Here is a 21,266-nt window from a genome sequence, read left to right on the forward strand (position 1 = left end):
GAATAGAACTGCATTGACGACAGAACCAAAGGACAAAGAGAAGATTGGACTTGCAGATAGAAAAGGCTGCTTGGGGGCTTGGAGCTGCTACATGAAGGGTGACAGAAAAAGAACTGCTTCTGTATGGCAACCAAAGGCTCTCTGAGGAAAACACATCACTGACACAAGCCCTTCTGCTCTCTCTACCATGAGAAGTAACAGAAAATATCTGTGTAGGTTGATATGACCTATTTCTGTGTGTTTCTGTGTATGCGTCTACCTCATCCACAGGATGGAACGAGTCAGAGGACATAAGTCTAATGGACCTTCCAAGCCCTGCTGCACACGCATGCTTCTGTGTAAGTGTATGTATTGAAGGGTGCCTACATGTGTGACACGTTTATCTGCTTAATAGGTGTCTTAATGTCTTCATACAGCATTGATCTATACAGTTAAACGAGGACACTACTAATCGTGAGGTGTGTGCCTTTTGTGCTTTTGTGTATGTGAGCTGTACACGGTGCAAATGAGCTGAGAAGGTCCCTCTTTGTCATCCCCTCCTGTGGATACAGACCCCTTATCTAAACCCGTCAACCTAACCATCCTGCTACCTCCACCCACAAGTCCCACATCACCACACAACGTCACAACACCGACCAGCCCACCCCCACTTTCCACAAAAAGAAACAGGAACAGAACCAAAGAAACAATGACACTAAAAGTTTACACCACGTTGATAATTTAAATCATTGTTCTAGATAGCCTTCCCCCCCAAAAAAACCCACATCACCCATAGAAGACTTGGGTGAAGATGGGGGCCTTTCTGACCTTGTAGGCCACCCGAGCTGGACACCTCTTCCCGAGGCCTAGTGGAGGACTCATGTGCCTCAGCATGTCATACATTTCCCTGCAACTGATCCTGCCACTGCATCATCAGCCATGCCACCACCCCGTTAACAAGAAAGAGAGAGATGCAGATATTCCAAGAAGGAGAAATACAATGGAGAGAGAGTGAAAGAGTAGCAGAAAAGATTTTAGAGAAAGATAGACAGAAAGCAAGAGAGAGAGAGAGAGATGACTGAAACAATGTTTAAAAAAAAACAACAACAGAGAGACAAGGTTATTGGGAGGATTTGGAGAGACTGTTTTGGCTGTGTGGCTTCTCTTTGAGTAACAGTACTCTCTAACAGGTTGTCATATCAGAGAACAGGGTAAATGACAGTGGATAGGGAGGCGAGCAAGAGGAAGAATTTAAGGAATAAATATCCTCTTGTAGTATCAGAAGATAATTCTGTGCAAGAACAGAACAGGCAGAGCCTGACAGCGGGCGCCAAGCTGCTCCTGCTCAGACAGGAGAGGAAAAGGAAGAGGAAGGAGTGAGGGAAGAAGTGTCAATGCAGTTTCTGTCGTTCCCCCAACCCCCCAACAACCAAGAACAATGCAACACTACAGTGGGCGACCGTAGCTTGCTACATTATAGCCATGTCTCCACAGCAAGCAAAAGGAAAAAAAATGCTCATATATTAAAAAAAAAAGATTATTTTTTCCAACATGATAAAACGCCTTGATGTGAATTCCCCCTCCCTATTTCGGTTAATGCATTTCGCATGCTTCTCTGGGTGTCTGCATTGTCCCGCACATTCTCTCGGCAGTTCAGAATGCAAGTCGATAATGGTGGAAACAAAGTTGTAAAGTTGAAATGAAGAAGAAAACAAAGCGGCATTCACTCCATTCCTGGATGCTGTGGCTAGCAAGTGTGATTTAAGAAGTTTTGTTTGAATGGAAGTCAAACCTTGCAGGCCACCCTATGGGGGCATTTCTTGCCTAAGCCAAGAGGCGGGTCGATAACTCGTAATAAACTGTACATGTCCTTATAATGTATGCGCCCGCTGCAAGAAGAATACAGGGAGTTAACAAACACGCGCACACACACACACACACAAGAAAAACACACGCACGCACACACACACAGGCACACACATCAAGAAAGAAGAGGGGACATTGGGAGGAAGAATACAAGATTGACAAGAACACAGTATCTGGAAATACTTTACAATATAGAAGAACTGTAAAAACTGACTCTTACGACATCACTTGAATGCACTTATACAAACTCTACATGCACATACAGAAATAGCAGAAACATAACTGAATGGCACATTCTGTTTAAAGTTGTCCTAAACAGTGCCTTCTTATTGTATTCTCTTCTTCTTCTTTGTTTATTACTTGGTTTCCTTAGAGGTTAAAAAATAGCATGTTAGTCTCAAGAAAGGCAATCCTAACACAACTGTACAATAGAAATGGTGCACAGCATATTTATTGCACACCATATTATTTGTATTTTCTATTTATAGTAGTGCATTCTATAGGAAGGCATGAGGGAAAAACACAGGCACTGGAATACAGATACCATGAAACTTAGCATGTCTACAATATACATTTGGACTACACGGAAGCTTCAGTTTGGAGTGTAGACGTTGCCGTGTTAAGTTTTTGACAGTATACCGATTCCAGAAGAGGGAGAGTGTTAGGAAGGGGTGAAGGGAGTTTACAGTAAAGGCGAGGACAGAGTGGGAGGGGTTGTACGGTGTGAGAGAGATAACCAGATGTCTGATGAGGTTATACTCAGATCCGTTACAGCCCCCTTGCAGCTATTTCTTTAGTAAATTAATGTTTTAAAAAGCCGATGCTTGTATGTGTTCAATTCTCTTGTTCACTGTATCACTTAAAAAAAAAGTCTTCACACCAAAAAAAGAAAAGAAAATCTCAAAATTAAGGAGAAGTAGCCGCTTTAACTTCTTGCGTCTCTCTGTGTGGGCAAGCTTATTAAAATATAGAGAAAAAGATGCATTAAAGGTGTCTAAATATCAGGTTTTAAATAGTGTCTTTGTTGTTGTATGTACAAACTCTTAAAAGTATATTTTTATGAATATATGTGCAAGTACTACATGTGTAAACAGATCTGTTCCTTGTGCTTGTGCCTCTTTACACCTGAGTATAGGCGTTATATAACTCACCAGGCAGCAGGGTCATACTCCGCCCATATCCTGACATACTCATCCAAATGGTGAGGTCCTAGTATGGATGAATCTCTAGTCAGGTACTCAAAGTTGTCCATGATAACAGCTACAAACAGATTCAGCATCTATGCATGCATGCACACAAACACACCCAGCGACACACATACAAACAGAAAAGTTACAAAAAAAGTTACAAACAGCCACTGATTTCACAAAATCACTGGTTTAATAGCTGTGACGTGAAATGCTAATTTACTTAATCAGCTTTAACTAAAAGATGGACAATTTTATGTTATTGTTAGTCTTGTTATGTCTTATTATGTCATATTACGTTATACCAAGTTATGTCATGCAATTTTACGATATGTCAGGTTACAATGTGGTATTTCATGTTACGTTATGATATACTATATCGTGATACATTATGTTACGATGTTATGATCGGTCACATGATGTTATGTTAAGTTTTGTCAAGTCATCTTATGTTGTGCTGTCGTGTTATGCCATCCCTAGTTATGTGTATGTTATAATGCGTTTTGTCATGCTGTGTGGCATTGCATTGCACTGTGTTGTGTCATGTAATGTTATATTATGTTATGTCGATCAGTAACTGGGATAACCCGGGGGCTCACCAAGAATGAACAGAAGAAGATGAACGACACAAAGTAGAGGTAGGCAAACTGGCTGCCACAATCTGGATCTACATTCCCTGACTTGAGGTCACAGTCCTTACCCCCAAGACACGCCAACATGATCTCGTGCCATGCCTCACCCGTTGCACTCCTTCAAACATACAAAAAGATTATTTTACCTATCCAGAATTGAATGACCTCAAGAGAGACTGGGGCATGCATGGAAATGTATATTATAGGTTTACAGAGTTACATATAAAAGCACCTAAAGAGAAGCATAAGAGCCTCTACAAAGGTCCTGAAGTTGTTATGTTGGTTGATGGCACTGTCTCCAACTTCTTCAATTGCAATATTCCCAAACAGCTGTCAAACACAATGATACTGTTAAAAGTGAAAACTAGACGATGGTTGTTGATCGCTGAACATTTAGTCTTTTTTGCCACAAAAACATACAGGAACAAAGATTATAAGTAACAATCTGAAACTAAGACATAAATCCCATTTTGACATTTTTGTAATGTTCCTTCTCTTGCTATTATACTCCAAATATGATCACTCTTTTCACTATCATTTAGTATGCTGCACTCCTCGTCATTATAGTTATACTATAAAATATATTTAATGCATCCCAGCAGCACTGGAGCAAGTTTTAGGTTGAGGTTCTCACCCACCTGCATCCCAATGATGGCGTAGATGAAAAACAGCATGGCAATGAGGAGGCAAACATAAGGCAGTGCCTGAAAAGAGACACAATAAATGTTAACTAATAAGCTAGATCCTGCATCTATCTATCTATCTATCTATCTATCTATCTATCTATCTATCTATCTATCTATCTATCTGACACCTGGTGGAATATCTCACAATTAATAAGTGCCTCTATTGGTCTTATGAAAATCCCTCCATGGACTCCAGAAATTTCTGAAAACCATTGTTTTGAAATCCAAGTTAAAAGTTTAACCTCAAACATGCAGTGAAAAAAAATATGAAGACCTCCGTCCTCTCTTGGCTCCTTTGTATGATACACATACACTGTACCTTTAAGCATGACAATGTTACCAATGTTAGGAACAGCTTCCTCTAAAAGAATTGCTGGCAGCCAATTTAAAATGAATAATGCCTTTTAACAACACGTTTTACAGTTTAATATAAGGTTCAAATCAGAATCAAATTCTTTTTTTTAATATACTTTTGCACTGCACCAAAACCTCTTTTGTAAAAGGAAGGGATCTATACAATGAATACACTGCACTGACATGTAGCGTCTACACATATCAATGCATGTGATTTTTCAGGGTAATAAGCTGTATAATTGGAAGCAAACCTTGAAAGACTGAACGAAGGTCCAGAGCAAGATTCGGATGGTTTCTCCCTGTCTCAGCAGTTTGATGAGACGAGCTGCTCTGAACAGCCTTAGAAAACTTAGGTTGATGAAATTATTCTACAATACAGCCACAGTATAACCAGAGAAATGGGGGAGTTGAGGAAGGGAAAAGCAAGGGAAAGAGAACAGAAATAAAGGATTGTGAAAAAGGAACAAGAGGGGGGATTGGGGAATGGAAAGGGAAGGAAAATAGTTAGTCGTACTTCAAATTATGCAGGCAATCTTCCTTACAGACGAATAAAAAAAATGAGAAGAAAAACAGTCAAATCCAAATTAAAGAAGATTCAAACTCAATACAAATAATAATAAAAAATATCAGGAGCCAAACAAGTCAAAGCAAACCAAACTCAAATCAGCAAGGCTCCAAACAAGCTTTTCATATCCAGTAATGTAGAATCAAACCATACAACACAGGGGAAAGGAAATCATCCAGATCTAACCAGTTTCATCCAATTGGGATATATGTTTTTAGTAATTGTGTTAGGACTGGTGAGGAGTTAGAGTGCAGGGACTTCAGGACACTTCTTGGAAAGACAACCAAATGCACTAATTCTCCGAAGGCAAAATATGCAACGTTTCAAATGAAGCAAGCCGCAGCATGCAGATGTGAACCAAACACAAGGCAAAGCAGCCAATGCAAGGCAAGCAAAAACGGCAGCTCATGCACCATCCAATAGGACCGACTGCCAAAGTCATGTGACATACAATAGTGATGTCACTGTCAAATAAGAGCAGAGGGTGGTTCAAGGACCAACAAAGGTCATTACTACATAGGTGAATTTCTTTAGGTTACCATTTTCCACTCTCATCAGACTGAACACGTGACTAATAAACTGTACATAGTTTAGCAGATAAATCTATTAGACTGCAGGTTGAGATGTGAAGTGCTCAAAAGTAACTGGTAGCAGCACATGCAGGCTTTATTCAATTACTGCTTATATTGCATTGCTGCATGTTTCTGTGTGTGTCTGTGTGTGCAGGGGTTTCTGCCAGTGGCATGCAATGGGCAACATGCATCACTTGTTCTTCCTGCCACTGTCAAAGCTTTGGATTTAATATGTTGTTACTAGAAACACTCTCCCAGCAACTTTTATACATATATGTGGATAAATTTTACCATCTACTGTAGTTTCTAAAACCCAATCCTTTACAAACCGAATATTAGTGTTGAGTAAAGGATATATTTCAGGACACGCTTGTGGAGATATACAGTGACTAGCTGGGAGATAACAAACGCAAATGTACAAGTTAAGGGTTCAGAGTGATCATAGCAAAGCAGTCAAGCAAACTGTACACATTCCAGAGCCAGAACGTTGACTGGGATGCAGCTGAAACACATGCAGTAAAATAAGATCTCCAAAAAATTACAAACCATCTACATGTGGATGTTGCAGAGTTATGGTTTATAGCAGCAAATTTTTGGATTATTGGTTGGTTCGAAGAACAACCAGAGAGATTGACCAAGCCAGTTGTCATGGGTGGACACAGAGGAATCATAGTGCATTTTGATTGGATGGAATCACAGCAAGTAGTAGGTGTTGAGGGGAGAAGGGGATTGGAGAAGTAGATTACAGTAGATCGTCGTTAAGTTTGAGGACGATTTAAAGAAAGCATGTGAAAAGATAAAAACAAGAAAGAAATCAACAGTCATTCAAAGAGAAATTAGCACAAAGGTAAGTGTCTGTAGATTTTACACATTCATAATGCTGATACCAAGAATCAAGGCAGCATGAAAAAAGAAAATACATGGATTCTAAAAATCCATGACTGTATGTCGATACATAAGTGAATAAAATCTTGAGTAGAAATAATCAAGACCAAATGAACAAAGATTCACGCTCTGTACCAATTAATAAATAAATAAACTAATAAATAAATAAAAAAATAATAATAATAATCAAGAGCTAAACAAGTCAAATCAAACCAAACTCAGAAAAAGAAGATTTTCCTATCCAGGCAGGTAGAAACAAACAATACAACACAGGGGAGAGGAAATCATCTAACCATACTCAATCAATTGGGATCTATATTTTTATAATAATGGTAAGATTGGTGAGGCATTAGAGTGGAGAGACAACAGGGCATCTCTTTGAAAGGCACTAATTCTCAACCTTTCTAATGAAGCAAGCTACAGTACTAAGATGTGACCCACATACAAGGTAACCAAAAACTCATACACCACCCAATAGGACTGACTGCCAAAGTCATGTGATATATAGTAATGATGCAACTGTCAAAGAAGAGCAGAGGTGGTTATAATAATGTAATGTTTGCAATGTAGGTGGATTTTCCACGTGGTTGAGGCAAGAAATATACAGAGCACATAGCCTCCACTTATTACAGCTTATATTGCATTATTATAAATTGTTTAAAAAAAGAGAGAAAAGCCTTTCAGTAGTAATTGTTACATTGGCTCTTGATTCTTGGTTACAGCTGCAAATACTCTACAACTCTGACTTCAACATTATTGGGGATAGTTTTTGAATTTCTTCTTAAATTAATTCTGTCCAAGAAATGACTTCATCTCCTAAATACAGATTATGTACAGGGAGTGCAGAATTATTAGGCAAGTTGTATTTTTGAGGAATAATTTTATTATTGAACAACAACCATGTTCTCAATGAACCCAAAAAACTCATTAATATCAAAGCTGAATGTTTTTGGAAGTAGTTTTTAGTTTGTTTTTAGTTTTAGCTATTTTAGGGGGATATCTGTGTGTGCAGGTGACTATTACTGTGCATAATTATTAGGCAACTTAACAAAAAACAAATATATACCCATTTCAATTATTTATTTTTACCAGTGAAACCAATATAACATCTCCACATTCACAAATATACATTTCTGACATTCAAAAACAAAACAAAAACAAATCAGCGACCAATATAGCCACCTTTCTTTGCAAGGACACTCAAAAGCCTGCCATCCATGGATTCTGTCAGTGTTTTGATCTGTTCACCATCAACATTGCGTGCAGCAGCAACCACAGCCTCCCAGACACTGTTCAGAGAGGTGTACTGTTTTCCCTCCTTGTAAATCTCACATTTGATGATGGACCACAGGTTCTCAATGGGGTTCAGATCAGGTGAACAAGGAGGCCATGTCATTAGTTTTTCTTCTTTTATACCCTTTCTTGCCAGCCACGCTGTGGAGTACTTGGACGCGTGTGATGGAGCATTGTCCTGCATGAAAATCATGTTTTTCTTGAAGGATGCAGACTTCTTCCTGTACCACTGCTTGAAGAAGGTGTCTTCCAGAAACTGGCAGTAGGACTGGGAGTTGAGCTTGACTCCATCCTCAACCCGAAAAGGCCCCACAAGCTCATCTTTGATGATACCAGCCCAAACCAGTACTCCACCTCCACCTTGCTGGCGTCTGAGTCGGACTGGAGCTCTCTGCCCTTTACCAATCCAGCCACGGGCCCATCCATCTGGCCCATCAAGACTCACTCTCATTTCATCAGTCTTGACGTTTCAGCTTGTGTGTCTTGTTCAGTGGTGGTCGTCTTTCAGCCTTTCTTACCTTGGCCATGTCTCTGAGTATTGCACACCTTGTGCTTTTGGGCACTCCAGTGATGTTGCAGCTCTGAAATATGGCCAAACTGGTGGCAAGTGGCATCTTGGCAGCTGCACGCTTGACTTTTCTCAGTTCATGGGCAGTTATTTTGCACCTTGGTTTTTCCACACGCTTCTTGCGACCCTGTTGACTATTTTGAATGAAACGCTTGATTGTTCGATGATCACGCTTCAGAAGCTTTGCAATTTTGAGACTGCTGCATCCCTCTGCAAGATATCTCACTATTTTTGACTTTTCTGAGCCTGTCAAGTCCTTCTTTTGACCCATTTTGCCAAAGGAAAGGACGTTGCCTAATAATTATGCACACCTGATATAGGGTGTTGATGTCATTAGACCACACCCCTTCTCATTACAGAGATGCACATCACCTAATATGCTTAATTGGTAGTAGGCTTTCGAGCCTATACAGCTTGGAGTAAGACAACATGCATGAAGAGGATGATGTGGACAAAATACTCATTTGCCTAATAATTCTGCACTCCTTGTATTCCTATCAATACCATCTGTTATTCAGAGTTTACTTCTTACGCAACAAGAGTCTTTTCTTAAAATATGTCCCAACAATATACAAAGAACATTTGTACCAACCTTCAAATATTAGCTTTAGGTTGAGTCTCTCTGATTACCTTCTGTATGTAGATTTATACAAATGTACTATTTTTGGGGTTCTTTGTCTCAGATTGTCAATAACTATCTAAACACACCACCTCAACAACTTTGCATTGCCTACATATACAGCTGTACGGCATCTGAAAATAACAATGTCACGTTTAAATAGATTTTTAGGATTGAACAAGTGTTTCACAAATGATGCTCAACCCAGTTTCATGCATCACATAATAAATGCACTGACACACAATTTCATCTCCTTAATGGACATAGTGAGGTAATACAACATTTGAAAAATCTGAATGCAGGTCCTAAATAAACTGAATTAACTCATTTTGTTTACTTGGTTCAGCGTGTCATTACAGGCAATTTGGTGCAATATTTAGCAAAAATGTAATGCTGCACACCAAATCTAGGGCACTCATTCATCATTGATCTTAATATACCCATAATGTTGTTGATGCTGTTGTTGTTTCAGGTACTTCTGATGCAGTTGCAAAATGATGCACCCACTGACCACCCTAATATTATAATAAACTAAAAGGCTGCTTGGAGAGGCTATGGCTCACTATAGGTAATCAGCATGCTTCCTGCCTTCCTGCCTGTCAGTGGCTCGGCACTGGTTGGCTGTATTCCCATCCCACCAACTGGGACAATTATATAAGACTTTCAAGAGATGCTCATGCATGACTGAGCAACTCAACACTGGCCTCTAACTCATGCTCTCTCCTTACTCCTTGTCTTGTCTACTTAATGTTTTTTAGATGGTGAGGCAGATGTGAAAGTCCACAAACACATTCTGAAGTTCACCAAACATACCTCAGTCATACCTGTTTAAGAAAGAAACATGCTAATGTAATATCACATCTGTTTGCTTCCAGTTTGACTTTTCAATACAGGAGTGTAAAACATAAACATCTGTACACAGACACCTCAAAATCTGGTACTTACCCCAAGCTCAGTAACGAGGATGTCTGTAATGCTGCCCAGAACTGTCACACAGTCAAAAATATTCCAGGCATCTTTGAAATAATTCTGTGATCAGCATAAGAGAGAGGGAAAAAAGAAGTACAAGAAAGCGAGAGAAAGAAGAAGAGACGAGACAGGGACAGAGAAGAACAACGAGCAGGATAAAGGAGAAAAAAGGAGGATATGAGGTGACATGAGGCAAGAGTGACACAGTAAAAAGCAGAAGAACATTGATGTGGCAAGGAAGCAGACAAAGAGTAAGGAGGGGAAGAGATAAAGATTGACAGAGAAATTGAGCAACGCAATGGGATGGAGCGCAGACAGATCACATGAAAATAACAAGCAAAAGGATGTATAAGTCATATTTAAATGAAAAACCATACCAAGGAGAAAAAAAAGTAAGAAGTAAAGAATTAGAAAATGAGACAAGGACAGAAAAATACAGAAGGGGAACAAGAAAGTGGAAGAAAACAAATGTCAGTGTAGGACAGGAACAGGAAAGAAATTAGATGAGACAAATTGACCATCAGTGAAGGGAAGCTGGAAAGATACCAGCACACCAGGGACACATTGTACTGCATCACAAGACTATAACATCCATCAAACAACACATACAGTACAGCAAAAACCAATTTGAATTTATTTCAGTTTCAAAAACTTTTAAAAATTCTATTATAGCCTTCCATTTATAGATATATATGCAAAAAAAATTTCAATCTATATTTGATTAGAGATTTTCTAAAGCATTCTTTCAATAAGTGGGGACACTCAAAGCAACGAGTCATGTAATACTCGGGACAAAATGCTAATAAGCCTCTGCTTCTTTGCTTACCCACATATTGCCTGGAGCCAAATTGTGCATTAGACAAGTGGAAGGACCAGGGGAGAGCAAGGGAGGCGGATATTAAAATAAACCACTTTGACACACACACACACACGCACGCACATACACACACACGGACACTAATATCTCTGAGGGCTGGGATTATGTGTGCTTACGACATGCCTAATACGTACATAAGTTTATCCATGAATCAGAGCTGATGCTGTCTACTCACCACCCGCTCTCTAATCTTTGCTTCTCTTTTGGCCGCCTATATGTCACTCACTTTCATTTTTTCAGTTAATATATTATAATCCCACCTCTGTCCTTTATCACCTCCCATTCATTGTCAAACTATCTCGTCTGTACTTTTTTCTCTCATCTGCATCTTTTGCCGGTAAAATAACTTTATCACTGATTTTTTGTAGCTTCTGATTTGTTTAAATTTTTGGTTTTGTAACTGAAAAACAAATCATTTGATTATTGCCAACAATCCGAATAGCATTAGACAGTGTAATACATAGATTGGTGGAGAAAGTGGGGGATACGGGGTAATCTAGTTGAAAGTCAGGCCCAGATGAAGAGCTGTTTTTGGCTGTAAACTTTTTCAGTTTTTTGTTTTGTTTAGTATATGGGCATTCTGTTCATTTTAAATGGTAAAATTCATTCAATACAGAAAAAAGGCATGAAAATAAATATGTATATATGTTCTTATTGGCTTCTCGTATTTTTACAGAGCAGTACATCGTCGCCACACATAAACCCAGAAATACTCACCAGTGCTCCAAAGGCGATGATCTTGAGTACACACTCCATGGAGAAGAGGGAAGTAAACACTATGTTCAGGTTGGCTAACACAGCTTCATAGGTGTCGGAGGCTCCGTAATACTGTAAACAAAAACACACATAGGCAGTACCTCTCTCAGAAAAGCAGAAGTATTTGAATCATTCCAGACTAGTAAAGGCTGCTTGTATTTTTTTTTTAAGGCGCAGGCAACAAGAGCTAATGGTATAAATTTAGACGTTAAGTTCAGCAACTCGGTGGCTGTCTTGGTGTTTATGTTGTTCTGTGCGTTACTTATTCCTTGTTTGGAGCTTGCAGGCCTTTACCTTCATCATCAGCACGATTGTGTTGAGCGCGATCATCGCCATGATGGTATACTCAAATGGCGGTGACACCACAAACTCCCACATACGGTACTGAAAGCTTAGCTTGTTTTGTGGCATGTGGCGTGTCAGAGGCTTGGCGTTGATGGCAAAGTCTATACAGGCTCTCTGTCAAAAACAGCAGAAAAAGACATTTTCGGTTTGCATCGTGCCTTTCCATCATGCAACGCTCCAGTTTCGGAATCCTTGCTCACCTCATTCTTTTCTAAACTGTAATCTTCCATCATCTTGTCGCCTTGTTCCTGGAAGGTGATGATAATGAGAGCTACGAAGATGTTGACGAAGAAGAAGGGGAAGACCACGAAGTACACCACGTAAAAGATGGACATCTCCATCCTGTATCCTGGACTTGGGCCCTGATTCTCGTAAGTCGCATCGACCGAGTGTTTCAGCACCCTGAAGTGACATTGAAGTATTGTTAGAGGTTGTCAATATCCACACTTGCTCTATTTATGAATGAATATATTCACATATAGGCTACTCACTGCGGCCACCCCTCTCCAGTAGAGACAGTGAAGAGGGTGAGAAGGGCCCAAGCCACATTGTCGTAGTGGAAATCGTACTTCTTCCACTCCCGCTTCTGCGCCCTCACTTCGTTATCACGTTCGTACACCAGATACTCGCCTCTGAAAAACACAGAATCAGCACAAGGACTGAAAGCAAAAAAAACTTATAAACGTTTGCATTAGGTATGACACAGAGGATGGAGAGGAGACACTTTAATCTTTAAGGATTAAACCAAAAGTTATGCAGGTCACCAGGACATTTTCACAGCGCAAGGTGAAAGGAGTTGGGTTTTTTTTCCTGACCTGCAGTCGCGCTCAAATTCTTTGGATTCATCAGTGCAGTAAAAAAAACGCCCCTTGAAGAGCTGCACAGCAACCACAGCAAAGATGAACATGAAGAGTAAATAGACGATCAGGATGTTGAGCACATTCTTCAGAGAGTTCACCACACAGTCAAACACAGCCTGAGGACAAAGCAAGAGAACAACATAATATTAGGGGGGGGGGGTTAAAGAATAATAGATGATGGTAGATCAGGGTGTAATTTGTATAATTTTCTTGGTTGTTGTACTTACCTTAAGGTAGATTTCATCAATAATCTGTGTAAAAGTGAAATATAAGTAATGGAGTCTCTTTGCTGCGCAACCGTACCTTGAGTTTGGGAAGTCGTTTAATAGTCTTTAGAGGTCGTAGCACTCTCAGTACCCTCAGCGACTTGATGGTGCTGATGTCTTTTCCCTTGCTGTTCCCCCTACACGTGTTTACACACCAAAAACAAAGAAGACATACATGTACACACAGGAGAGTGAAAGTTACAAGTCTCAGCAGACTTAGTATACGCAGCACATGAAAGCCTTAGTCCTCTCGATTCCAAAATGGCGATGGGCAGCCATTTCTTGATGGCATGTGTGTCCGAGTTAACTCAAAATCAATGAGTAACTACGTCTGGGTTAAGTGCATAGCAACACATGCAGCATTGCTATCAGATTACGCTTTAGCCTTATTCCTAAGTGTGAGGATAACATCGTAGCTACATGCTAGAATTAGGTGGGGATTTATAACTAGAGTACATGCTATGGGAACAACTGATATCATTCCTGTCTGAATGCTATCTCCCTTGTGTAGTGTTTTGCAATGTATTTCAATGCCTTTCAAAAACACTAAAGCCTCAGTTTGCCCATGCGCAGTTAATGGTGAAATCTGTTCATGCTGCATTGAAACCTTGCTTTCCATGCTGCAGTATTTCTTCTTTTAAGCAGCAGTTTGAGGGGTGGAGAAATTTATTCTATAGAGAGACATTTAGAGAGAGAGAGTTTAGCTGTAGTCTCAGCGAGAACAAAATTGTATTCTGTCGTAGGGCAGTTGAGTAAGAGGAGCAAAGCAAGGGGCTCTTCTGCTCGTCACCGTAAATGCGTTAAAAGTTTTAACACATTTTCAAAATGCCTTCAATTTCAAGCATATGCCACAATTTGGTAGTGTCGTTGTGCTTAAAAATGGGAAAAAAATTTTAAATGAACAGCCAAACTCTCTCTTGATGACTCATCTAGTTAATTTCTATAAGCTCCAGGATTAGCTTGTTTCACAGCATTGTTCAGACAGCATGGAATCTTGTCTTGCATGGTTTTTGGCCAAGACAAAGATTTTATAAAGCATTTCCCAATGAAATGCTGAGCCAAACCTCTCTTTGTTTTTTTCACTTTGGCAGTGTAACTGTCCAGGCACATATGCCATAGAGTGTTAAATTATAATAGACCTCAAAGGCTATGTTCAGACTGAAGACATGGCAGATTTGTTCCTTAAATCAGATGTTGTGATCAGACTTTCCTTATCTTCAAGTGTTACAGTCGGATTTGTGCTTCCAGACATTACCAACCTATCTTTATGGGTTTCTGTGGTAACGCCATAGGTATCTCTCTAGCTATAGCAAGTAGCTTAAGATCCCTAGCTACTTGCTATAGCTTCCAAGGTGAAAGGTGTTGTTGTCCAAACTTTCTGAATAGGTTTCTGTAATCTAGACATGTCAAATACTGGATTTGGGCTGGCACTGTGTACAAGGCTGCAGGAGCCTAAAGAAACAATGCAGGAGTTAACTGATGCTGACTTTATGTAAACTGGCTGCGATTAGTTTAATAGAAAATTTGACTGTAATTCAAATGCCCTGATTTGAACAAATCCTCACATATCCAGTGTACAGATCAGGGTGAAGAGGTCACTGAAAGTGATCCTTAGGGGGGCAGCAGCTGTGTATACAGCTGCCTGTGTCTTACAGCTGTTAGACCAGATGGCAGACTGGTGGTGGCTGTGTGTGTATTTGCACACAACCACCACTAATGTGTGTATCTGCATGAGTGTGTGTGTGTGTGTGTATGCAAATCACTGTGTCTGTGTTTTTATCCATCTTTGGTTAAAAGTTTCTTTCTTGATCATGTTCATATCCATATTTGTTGAAATAAAAATGTGTGGAAAAACCTGCAATTAAAGCACAAATATCTCCTTTGCATCTGTGTGAATCAGCTGAGGACCTGACAGAAGTTAAGATGAGGTTTAGTTGGGTTTGAGTCCGAGTTGTTCCATGGTGAACAATGGATTTAAAAAAAAAAAGAAAAATAATATAGACAGATACACATTTCAACTTTGACAATGGATGAATGAGAAGGAAAGAGATGTGTGATCAGAGAAACAGATACCAAGAGTGCAGAAGAAGAAAATGAGGAGGAAAAAGTGAGAGAACTTTACCCGCTGCCGCTGCTGCTCGTAGTCCGAAGAGAGATATGAGTAAGAGGTGAGAACAACAAGACAGAGGAGACAAGGTGGGATAAAGAAACAGAATGGGACACAGAAAAGGAAGGATTTTGAGGGAAACATCCATATGAGAGAGAGAAAGGGGAAAAAAGAAAAGACAGTACCTTCTCTTGTTAGATCAACCAACCTACTCACACATTCAGATAATCTCTTACATTCACAATTTAGCCCCCCCCAAAAAAAACAAAAAACAAAACTGCTTGATGAGTGTGCAAGATTTCAAATGGTAACTAGTGCTACTCTGAAAATGATCTAATGTGTAAAACGTCATGATTAACAATTAAATATTCAAATTACTATTATTAAGGACCAGCAAGCCCACATATAAACTCATTTCAGGCACATAGCAGAGTAAACACTACCTGGTGAAAAAAACCATCTTAGAATGTCAACGTGCGCTTCAAGGCAAACCAAACTTGATTAGTCATCATCTCTGACTCTGAGCCTGTCTGGATCTGAACCTCAGTCTGACTGCAGAAATATGAAGGACAGCTGCATAAGTGGTCCAAGACACAGCAGCCCTCAGACCAGAATAATTTGATTAAGGGAGTGATAAACATCTCCAACAAGACTTCTGATCGCTTCAGGAGTGCTGTTTGATTTCACCAATTGAATTAAGGTACTATCTGGATGGGTAGGAATCTTTTCTTACTGGTTCCGATCTCCCATCAGCCATTAGCATGATAAACCTCTACTATAGTCAAATTGGGCTTGTTTGTTCGTTTTCTTCAGATTAAGGCTACATTATAATTCATACTCAACATTTCCACTGGATGAATTTGGTCTTGCAGAGAAGATACACAGAGAAAGAAAATTCAGCAGTGAAACAGAAAGAGGTTGGGACACACAGAAAAGGTGGAGACAAAGATCTCTGTATATACAAACAGAGAGACACAAATTCAACTAAAATGAGGGGAAAGAGTGTTGGTTAAAACACACACACATATAAAGATGATTCACAAAGAGTGAACGTCTTGACAATGGATCACCTCTACCAGAACCGTGGAGCACCTGCCATGTTCATGAGTTCTTAATTCAGCTGGACTTTAACAATGTACTACGGCATAGTTATAAAGTGAGCAGATAAGCTGGACAACCTAGTTTATGTTAGATTAAACCAAAACTATTTTAGCATAGCAGCATTTGAAAGCTGGAAGGTTTTTATTAGTTGAGATTATTGGTAACTTGTTGGGTTTAACTCTTACCCACTGGTGGGGATAGACTGCTGAAGGCACAGACCTGAATCTTGGTGAAATAATTCACGACTATTCCCAGTGACCGTGCCAAAATTTCTAACATTTTTGCCATAGTTCCAGAGACTCTCATTAATTTCAGTAAACAAAATACCGAATGACAAAAAAAGCCTATTTCTTCATTTAAGCGTGCAGAATATTTTCTTCGGTATATCTGGAGAAATACCCGTGAAAGTGCACTGTTTCACAGACTTTTCCAAGACCAGAATGATGAGAAAACTAAGTACATTTTGAGTGTCGTCGTGATGTATGATAAAAAGAGGTGGAAGAATGGACACAAAGTGCAGAGGAGGAGCAGTTCAGTAAAGGTGGCATAAAAGATGGGTCATTAGGACCGCAAAAAACCCCCAACTGTTTGAGGAGATCTGAGGGGACAACGTCACAAGATATCATTCTGGGACTATGAAAATCCAAGGTGTCATCTTTAGTTCAAGTCATTACTCAAGTGTCAGTTTTATTCAATTCAATTCAATAAAACTTTATTGATCCTGAAGGTTGACCCCGAAGGAAATTGGGTTAAGGCTGCCGACCTTTGCCAGCGCCGACTTACCCTTCTGACCATACATACATTATACAAACATCACATGGGGAAGACAGGTCAGAGAGGTATAAAGTCAAAAGTTCAAAATGTATTAATTTATTTGTATCACTTAGCTATTCCCATATTAATTTGCAGTATATTAATCGAAGACCTCAAGTGGTTAGATACAGACCACACTCACAGAGTCTCTGAAAGTTTCTCATTTCAGTTCAGTTTAAATAAAACTGTCAAATATATTCGGATTAATACAAATTCTGTATCTATTTACACTTACAGGAGCTGCTCAGCCTGGAAACCCATACTATGAAGCTCCTAATTCATAGTTTTTGTGTTGTTGTTAAATTCAGAGGAGGTTGGGAACTCTGCAGCAGTGCGTTGGTGACTTTTCTACACTGTGTACCTGCCTAACCCTGCTTTGTAACTTTTGTAAGGTCTGCCATATTGTGGTTGTGGTCCATTTTGCAATAATACCAGTTATGGTTGACTGTGGAATATTTAAAAGGGAAGAAAGTTCATGAACTGACTTGTTGTAGGTATGGTGTCTTATATTATCACCATGCTTACATTCACTGAACTCTTTAGAACAACAAATGTTTGTAAAGGCAGACTGTATGGCTAGGTGCCTGATCTGTGGCAAAAGCTGTAGTTAAAAGAGTGTGAAGCCCAAAACTTTTGTCCATAAGTGTATGTTACTGGTGTTTAAGTTAAAATGAGCAGAGCATCCTCCATCCAAGAGGCTCCAAGTCCACCAACTTCAATGACCCAACACAGATGAATGCTAGGTGCCTTATAATCCAAGTGTCCAAAAGCTCATAGCAGTTTAAGCTATGTAGGTTTGCTTTCAGTCACTTCCACAGTAAAAACAATATCCAGTGTCTTCACATATTGCAGACCTGTGTAAAAATCTATGGTATATCATTATCATTAATTTGAGAGCACAAATATATTATGCGGAAACATATCTACTAGGGGTGCAACAATACTCGTATCGATATTGAACCGTTCGATACAGTGCTTTCGGTTCGGTATGCATATGTATCGAACAATACAAAATTTTTTATTTATTTTATCAACTTTTCTTCTGACCATGCTGTCTGTGTTGAGCGCTCAGTGGATCTGCGTTCGACTACTCCGCCTAGGCTGCACTGTCGAGTGCAAATCCACTGAGCGCAGCGCAAGCTAGCAAGACAGAAGCTAAGCTCGTTGCAACATGGCAACTGCCTTAACGCTACCCGAAATTGAACCTCCCCCACCCTCATTCAGAGCTGGCGTTTGGTACTATCTTGGTTTTCATGTGAAGCATGACCCTGATGGTAAGCACGTCATGGACAAAAGTAAAACAGTATGTCGGATGTGCCACGCAATGCTCAATTTGTGGGAACTAGTGCGTTAGCACAGTTAGCTTGTTAACGTGTTAACGCCATCCAGCCCCACGCACGGGGCGATCAATGGTAACTTGTTAACGGAGATTTGCCGCGTTATGGCGTTAATGTCATTTTAACGAGATTAACGCTGACAGCACCAGTGGGAACACACCAAATATGACTGCACATTTACGCCGACATCATCCTAGTGCAAAGACAAGTGGAAGCAGACAAAAACAACAAGCACACATGCTACAAACTTTACCCGGATCATTTAGACAGAGCACATGATTCTCCTTATGGGGACCTGATATGTTTAATATGCTGCTGAGAATATAGCCCAGAAGAAGCATATAGTATAGCTTTTATTTTGAAAAGAGCCATTTCTCTGTTATAAACTCTCTTTTCCAAAGATGAGTGATTTCTCGATCAGATAGATATTTTTATTATTATTATTTTGTTGTTTCAGCAACATTAAATTTAAAAACTGTACTTTTGAGTTAAAATATGGTAAATGGTAAATGGCCTGTATTTATATAGCGCTTTACTAGTCCCTAAGGACCCCAAAGCGCTTTACATATCCAGTCATCCACCCATTCACACACATATTCACACACTGGTGATGGCAAGCTACATTGTAGCCACAGCCACCCTGGGGCGCACTGAAAGAGGCGATATAAATATATATTTATAATTTTAATAAATGACAAATTAAAAAGGCATGAACATTTTTTTGTATCGAAAAAATATCGAACCGTGACACCAAAGCATCGACCCGAACCGAACTGTGAATTTTGTGTATCGTTGCACCCCTAATATCTACATATATGTGTATATATTATATCCAAAACATGACATCACATTAATGCAGACTTCTAAATCTATAAATTGCTTTATATTCTCACATACCATGCAAAAGCAAAATTCATGCTTTGTACCAGCATAGCACTTATTATCTACAGCCTAACTCAGTAATCAACATGTAGTTGTATTTTTATCTTTACAGCCATGCAAATCAAGTAAAGATTAAAGTACCTGCTTTGTAGTAGAGAACGTAGTTGAGAATTTTGGTGACCTGGCCGGGGTTTGCATGGGCCCTTTTACTTTAGAACGCCCTGGGCACTAAAGGGTTACAGGTGCAAAGGGTGGTCCTCACCTCTCACATGGGGAGGTAGATAGGGAGAGGATGCTGGGATCTATTTTATAATGTGGGAGTGTTTACGCAGAAGCTGGAAGGAGCTTGAAATAGGAGGAGCTTAAAAATTAAAGGACTGCAGGAGCAAAATGTGAACGTGAGAGAAATGAAGTAAGGACATGGCCAAAAAAAGAGGACAGGTCTTTTGCACTCTAAATAAAGGTAAGACTTGGGTTTATGGTGGAGGATAACAGGACACAAGAGAATGAAAAAGTGCCAAGAGAGAAAATGTATGCGAATGAATGAAAGAAAAGTGTGTAGGATAGAGAAAGTAGAGGCCAAAAATCAGCCATGGTTGAGTGAAGAAGAACAGGGGACGCTGTACTCCAAGGTACCAGTGAGAGGGGAGAGGAGCGGGAGAGGAGAAAAGAGAGCAGAGGGGGAAGCAGGAGGGAGACTTACGCTAAGGCGTAGGCGTAGGCCACCAGAGCACCACTAACCACTATAAAGTCAAGGATGTTCCACAAGTCCCGGAAATAAGAGCCCTGGTGCAAGACCAACCCCAGATCCACCATCTAGAAAAGAGACCAAAAACAAGGACCCATTACAGCCTTTATCAAAAAGAGGAGAATGTTTGTCTCAACACGGAGGAAAAATGCTGATTTGTCTCACCTTTACTAACATCTCAAAAGTAAAAACTCCTGTAAAGACGTAGTCAAAATAGCGCAGAACCTGCACAAAGAAAAAGTGAGCATATGATGATTTTGTATTTTAGATAAGTGCAGTGTTGCACTTATTTTGCATCATCTGATATTATATTACTAAAGAAGGCAGTACTTTAAACTTCAACTGTTTCCTGTGCATGTGTGGTCTGTGAGTTCGTATCATTTTGCTGAGTCTGAACACAGAAAATCCTGAATATTGTGTGTGCCACTTAATTGTCTACCCACTATAAAACTGTCAATAATCATTTTAAGTGCTGGATTTATATGTTCTATCTCATACTCTATATAGTTAATTCATTTACTGCTCAGACCTCCACGCACGTAAGGCTTGGGAGATGGCAAAAATAACCTTGAGAGTAAATACAAAAACTAATAGATAAATTATATGCATAATATTTTTGTTGCCAAAAGAACCAATAATACATGTATGATGAATTTCTTACATCGTTTCGAGGGGAATTGGGCCAAACAGGGTCTTCAGCTGCCAGGGCAATACTGCTCATTGCAATGACCAGCAGGATGCACATCTCAAAATAACGCAGGGTGCAAATGTAATGGCATGCTCGTCGAAACCTAGGAGCAGACAAAGATATTTGTTTTTCTCTTGCATTAATGCAATGCATACCATTATGTTTAATTTATAACTATAATGAAGGCCATTGTGGAGGCTAAACAAAATTTAAATCCCTCTCAAATACTCAACTAATGTTTAAACAGCTCTGTGTTAATGTTTACACAAACTAGACCTGCTCATTTGCTAAAATTAGGCTTTGTGTCTTCA

At 39.6% G+C, this 21,266-nt stretch overlaps 1 protein-coding gene across 20 annotated transcripts in view; it reads right to left on the reverse strand.

Annotated features, from left to right (window-relative positions):
• Positions 1–21,266, reverse strand: part of cacna1aa (calcium channel, voltage-dependent, P/Q type, alpha 1A subunit, a) — an 85,532-nt gene that overhangs the window by 18,352 nt on the left and 45,914 nt on the right. For 8 of the 20 annotated variants that reach the window (XM_042213274.1, XM_042213273.1, XM_042213272.1 and 5 more), the window contains 18 exons: positions 20,929–21,058; positions 20,433–20,492; positions 20,223–20,335; positions 15,402–15,413; positions 13,317–13,416; positions 12,969–13,129; positions 12,645–12,785; positions 12,354–12,555; positions 12,103–12,267; positions 11,770–11,880; positions 10,152–10,235; positions 9,092–9,094; positions 4,956–5,072; positions 4,303–4,368; positions 3,897–3,994; positions 3,632–3,782; positions 2,997–3,124; positions 1,772–1,868 (listed from right to left, as the gene is read on the reverse strand). In XM_042213274.1, coding sequence (XP_042069208.1) covers positions 1,772–1,868; positions 2,997–3,124; positions 3,632–3,782; positions 3,897–3,994; positions 4,303–4,368; positions 4,956–5,072; positions 9,092–9,094; positions 10,152–10,235; positions 11,770–11,880; positions 12,103–12,267; positions 12,354–12,555; positions 12,645–12,785; positions 12,969–13,129; positions 13,317–13,416; positions 15,402–15,413; positions 20,223–20,335; positions 20,433–20,492; positions 20,929–21,058 — 1,939 coding nt within the window. Of the gene's footprint in view, positions 1–807; positions 905–1,771; positions 1,869–2,996; positions 3,125–3,631; positions 3,783–3,896; positions 3,995–4,302; positions 4,369–4,955; positions 5,073–9,091; positions 9,095–10,151; positions 10,236–11,769; positions 11,881–12,102; positions 12,268–12,353; positions 12,556–12,644; positions 12,786–12,968; positions 13,130–13,316; positions 13,417–15,401; positions 15,414–20,222; positions 20,336–20,432; positions 20,493–20,928; positions 21,059–21,266 lie in introns of all 20 variants that reach the window. The other 12 variants (XM_042213269.1, XM_042213268.1, XM_014341402.2 and 9 more) reach the window with 6 other exon arrangements.

The sequence above is a fragment of the Haplochromis burtoni genome, unplaced genomic scaffold, assembly GCF_018398535.1.
Source record: "Haplochromis burtoni strain Fernald_Lab_line unplaced genomic scaffold, NCSU_Asbu1 Contig_431, whole genome shotgun sequence".
Classification (NCBI taxonomy): Eukaryota; Metazoa; Chordata; class Actinopteri; order Cichliformes; family Cichlidae; genus Haplochromis; species Haplochromis burtoni.